Raw genomic sequence first — 5,177 nt, forward strand, 5'->3', positions numbered from 1 at the left:
GGCCATTAGCTTTCACTGGCTGGCAAAGCATGTGGTATTTTCAGGGGATCTGAACGTTGGGGTCTTCGAGAATCGACAACGGTCAAAATTTTATGAATTGTTTTTCATGTGTGAACTGGCTACTGGCTGTCACTCCGTTTCTCTCTGTCGACAACTACAATTCTGTCCTTGCTCTTCCTCTCTCCTTCACACACGAATTATGACTGGTTACCGACAAAAAGCTTGGGGATCAGTCACAATTTGCACTTTTTGCTCATTTCTTAACCAAGCCCAAGAAAATAATAATAATAATAATAATAAAGCACCACTAAAATAAAGGTGAAGTGAAATACAGCCGTTTCTCTACCTCTCTCCCTGTCCATAAAATACACACAAAATCTCTCTTCAGAGGCTCTAGTTTCTTCCCCTTCTTTTCCCATCTCTTGTGATGTAACCGTAACCAAGAGAAAAAACTTCGGTTCTAAAATTTTGTTTGTACTTGAACATCAAAAGCTGTTTAAAGAATGGTTTTGTGTAGCAAGTTTTTAGCTTTGTTTCTTATCTACACTTGCTTGCTTTTGAGCTTGTGCTCAGCTGCAGATCCTTTTGTTAGCTATGATTTTGAAGTCTCTTACATCACTGCTTCTCCTCTTGGCGTGCCTCAGCAGGTTAGTCCCTTAGATCTCTCTCCCTTCGCTTTCCTTTTCTACATTTCCAACTCCTTTTACGCTACTTTCAGTGGATCTTTTCATGTGAGTGTACTTGGTGTTGATTTTTGACAACTGGGTTTGCTTTAGTTTCTCCACAGTTTCTATTAGCTTCAGATCTGCTAAGTTTTGCTTAGGCAGTGACTGCTTGAAGTTAATGCTGTAGATTTAGCCAGGAGAGTAAAATGAGCTTGTTAGTGATGCTGAAATGGTGTTACTTTGCATTTTCTTTTCAGGTCATTGCTATAAACGGGAAGTTTCCTGGTCCTACTATCAATGTGACCACTAACAACAATGTTGCTATCAATGTTAGGAACAAACTGGATGATAATCTCCTTATCCACTGGTTTGTTTCTTTCCTTGCTGCATTTTTGGTGTTAATTTGAATCTAAGTGTGAACAGAAGTGGTTCACTGTTGTACCCTTTTTTTTGCTGTGAACAGTGAAAATATGAGGCGATTTAGAGTATAAATGGTGATATATACTTCTTTTAGTGACTGGAATTTCATGATTGATGACACAGGTCAGGAATTCAACAAAGGAGAAGTTCATGGCAAGATGGGCTTCCTGGTACTAACTGTCCAATTCCTCCGAAGTGGAACTGGACTTACCAGTTTCAAGTTAAAGATCAGATAGGGAGTTTCTTTTACTTCCCTTCTCTCCATATGCAGAGAACTTCTGGTGGATTTGGCAGCTTTATTATAAACAACCGGGCTATTATTCCAATTCCTTTTGATACTCCACATGGGGACATTGTCATTTTGATTGGTGATTGGTACAAAAGGAACCACACGGTTAGTATATAGCATGTTGAATTTTAATAGTCAGGATGCTGATGGGAGTTTGGAATACATTGTTTGATGCTGAATTTTATTTTTTTGGATCGAAGGCTTTGAGGAAGGCTCTTGATGCTGGGAAAGATCTAGGGATGCCAGATGGAGTTCTTATTAATGGCAAAGGTCCTTACCAATATAACGCTACACTTGTCCCTGATGGCATTGACTACGAAACCATTGAAGTTCAACCAGGTGATTAGTTTACATTTTATATTTTGACATAGATCCTAGTAGTAGCTCCATCCTTGTTACTGAATGGAATTGCTCGGTTCCTGTGTTAGAATTTATCCTTGAGTAGCGCTTCCCCACAGCTTTCACACCTTTCAAATTGGGTACACTTATGTCCTGCTAGTTGCTCATGTCTCTGATGGTTGCACCATGCTGTATTTGTTTCGAGTTAAGTTTGATAATGATAATTAGACACATACGATTTACCATTTCTTGATGGGTATTGTTGTGAGATAACTCATGGAGTAAAATAATGATAGAGTAGAGGGGGATGGAAGAAGTACTAATAATGTAGATGTTGATATGCACATGAATTTGGTGAACTAGCCATTTTCAGTCTATCATTGGCCTCCAAATTTGAAGGTAGAAATGGTTTTAAATGATTGACTGGTTCAAGAAATATGGTTGTTTGAAATGACTTAATGCATCATGTTAATCATAAATTTGATTGGACAGGACACAACTTTCAACTTGATAGTAATAAAAAAATTAATGCATCATGTTAGAATGAAACTTCCTTACTACTGTTGTTCTACTGTGTTACTTATGATGGAGTTCCTAAATATCATGTTCACACTTCTAAATAATTGATTTTGCTATAATGGACAGGAAAAACCTATCGCCTCCGTGTGCACAATGTCGGAACTTCAACTAGTTTGAATTTCAGGATCCAGAACCACAATCTGCTCTTAGCTGAGTCAGAGGGATCATATACAGTGCAACAAAATTATACCAGTTTAGATATACATGTAGGACAATCTTATTCTTTTTTGGTGACCATGGATCAGAACGCAAGTACTGATTACTACATTGTAGCTAGCGCAAGGTTTGTGAATGAATCACAGTGGAAAAGGGTTACTGGCGTTGGAATCTTGCATTACACAAATTCTAAGGGGAAGGCAAAGGGTCCCCTTCCAGATGCACCCAATGATGAGTTTGACAAAACCTTCTCAATGAACCAAGCAAGATCCATCAGGTTGGCTTCTATCGTGGTTAAAATGCCTTGCCTCATTGTTTTTATACTAACCAGTACTTCACAGTCACGTATTGAAGCAGAATCGTGGTGTGGGAATTCTGAACTATATGAGTGCTCTGTTTAAAAATTTCATCTTCTCCTGTAAATATTATTGGAGCTCTGATTTGAGAAAAAAATGGCTTTAAAATTTGAGAAAATAGAAAGCCTAAATAAGCTGGTTATTCCATGCTCCTCCAAAAGGGAAATATTTTAATAACCTGCAATCCAATTTTAACAGAATTTCATAGTTTTAATAGACTATTCACATTATTAGAAACTTTCTTGTGTCAACTCTAAGGATTCTATGCTCAAACTATGCAGATGGAATGTTTCTGCGAGTGGTGCACGTCCCAACCCACAAGGCTCGTTCAGATATGGCTCAATCAATGTGACTGATGTTTACGTGTTGAAAAATAAGCCACTGGTAACAATCAATGGGAAAAGACGAGCGACTCTCAGTGGGATATCATTTGTCAATCCTGCTACTCCAATCAGGCTTGCAGACCAGTTCAAAGTGAAGGGGGTGTATAAGCTTGATTTCCCCAACAGGCCCTTAACAGGATCATCTAAAATGGAAACGTCAGTGATCAATGGAACATACAGGGGATTTATGGAAGTCATTCTGCAGAACAATGACACCAAGATGCAGAGCTATCACCTAAGTGGATATGCAGTTTTTGTTGTGGGGTAGGAATTCATTTCCATCCCCAAAACACTTCATTACGTTCATCCATGTGTTTAAAGGGTTTTGGGAATTTACATTTAGTCACCTGCACTTCATTTGATTTATTTCAGGATGGATTATGGTGAATGGACAGATAACAGCAGGGGAACATATAATAAGTGGGATGGCATCGCACGCTCCACTGTCCAGGTATGCTGTTGAAAGATTTATATTCTCAATCTTATTCAATGCCTCTGAAACTCTTGGTTATGTCACAATTTTTAGTCATCAATTTTCCTCTCCCCGCAAAGATTTTCTATCAAATATACCAGCTTAAACTATCTGCTAGCTAGTCATTACTCATTAACTGGTGGTAACGGTGCTGACAGGCCAGAACCAAGAATAAACTAATCAATAGTGCTGACTTTCCATATAGTTATCGTCCTTCTTGTGTGCAACTGGATTATAATCTGAATCTCCTAATCTTTCCAGGTTTATCCTGGGGCATGGACGGCAATTTTGGTCTCGCTTGACAATGTTGGAGTCTGGAACCTCAGAACTGAAAACCTTGACTCCTGGTATCTTGGCCAGGAAACGTATGTCAGAATTGTCAATCCAGAGGACACCAACAAAACCGAGTTGCCTGTTCCAGACAATGCCCTCTTTTGTGGTGCACTTAGCAAATTCCAGAAGTATAGACCATTGTTCTTTTGTTTCTTACATTCTTCTAATCATCTCATAGGAGTGACGTGATCCTGATTGCACATTTTCCTTCTTTCAGGCCACAGGATATTTCTTTCGCCGTATCAATCACAGGTAACAGATCAAAGCTGTTCTTCACCCTGCTGATGGCCGTCTGTGCTTTGATGTTCGTTTTTGGCTGATGTTCCCTTGTGACATCTTGCCATCACCGCTGCTTGTTTGAGCCTCTTGTTAGTGCGATTTGTGGTTGGGACTTGTGAGTGCGCTTTAGGTGTGTAGTCCTGTCGATAAGAATCTTCGGTGATTTTGACATGTATTTTGGTCTCCCCCCTGGGTTTCTTTGTTTAATTTATTGGGATTATCATTCTTTTAATACCTGTAATTTATGCGTTGATGGAATTCATCAAATCTTCAATACAGTAACATTCGACTAATGTAGTTTTGCATGCTTTCCTCAATTGAAGCAAGTAATCTTTCTTTTTCACTTTCGAACTGTTAAGAGACTTTGACTTTTGGTTCTCAGGCAGGAACCATCCATCTCGACACCAAATGGGCATTCTGCTAGATGGTGCAATGCTGCATGATAATTCTTAAAGCTAATTTTTATTTAATTTTTTGTAATTAAAATAAATACCTGTAATAGTTTGCACGATTTAAATTCTTAAGAGGAGAAAATTGCATTTCTTAAGTTGAAGTCACATTTTTTTCTTGAGAAGAAACTCTCATTTTCTTGTTACTGACTTATGTTTTGGAAAAAAAAACGAATCTTTTTCATTAGTAATTATTTTAACTATCTGTTACGTTGTAGCTCATATATAATTATTAAAAAAGTTTTTAAAAATAGCTATAAAAAATTTAATCTTAATTATAAAGTAAGGCATAATCAAATTATTTTTAAACAGTATTGTAATTATTAATTTAAATATAAATTTATTTTAAATTAAAAAAAGGTTTTGGGTCAAGGGAGATAAACCTACACTATTTTTATTTTTTCTAAAAGATTAGGAGGTCAGGCTCAAGCAATTTTTATTTTCTTCTTTAAAAATT

At 37.4% G+C, this 5,177-nt stretch overlaps 1 protein-coding gene across 1 annotated transcript; it reads left to right on the plus strand.

Annotated features, from left to right (window-relative positions):
* Positions 1–329: 329 nt before the first annotated feature.
* On the plus strand, positions 330–4,614 carry LOC118028581 (monocopper oxidase-like protein SKU5). Its single transcript, XM_035032205.2, has 9 exons — positions 330–647; positions 923–1,032; positions 1,209–1,479; positions 1,575–1,713; positions 2,359–2,725; positions 3,086–3,451; positions 3,560–3,638; positions 3,921–4,120; positions 4,210–4,614. The coding sequence occupies exons 1-9, from the start codon at positions 504–506 to the stop codon at positions 4,310–4,312; spliced, it is 1,779 nt and encodes a 592-aa protein (XP_034888096.1). The 5' UTR covers positions 330–503; the 3' UTR covers positions 4,313–4,614.
* The last annotated feature ends 563 nt before the right edge of the window (positions 4,615–5,177 follow it).

The sequence above is a fragment of the Populus alba genome, chromosome 3 (genome assembly GCF_005239225.2).
Source record: "Populus alba chromosome 3, ASM523922v2, whole genome shotgun sequence".
In the NCBI taxonomy this organism is placed as follows: domain Eukaryota; kingdom Viridiplantae; phylum Streptophyta; class Magnoliopsida; order Malpighiales; family Salicaceae; genus Populus; species Populus alba.

Coding starts and splice junctions, on each gene's coding strand:
- LOC118028581 (XM_035032205.2), top strand. CDS start 504: ATGGTTTTGTGTAGCAAGTTTTTAGCTTTGTTTCTTATCTACACTTGC. Junction 1,714..2,358: donor AACCATTGAAGTTCAACCAG/GTGATTAGTTTA, acceptor TATAATGGACAG/GAAAAACCTATCGCCTCCGT. Junction 3,639..3,920: donor TCGCACGCTCCACTGTCCAG/GTATGCTGTTGA, acceptor TAATCTTTCCAG/GTTTATCCTGGGGCATGGAC.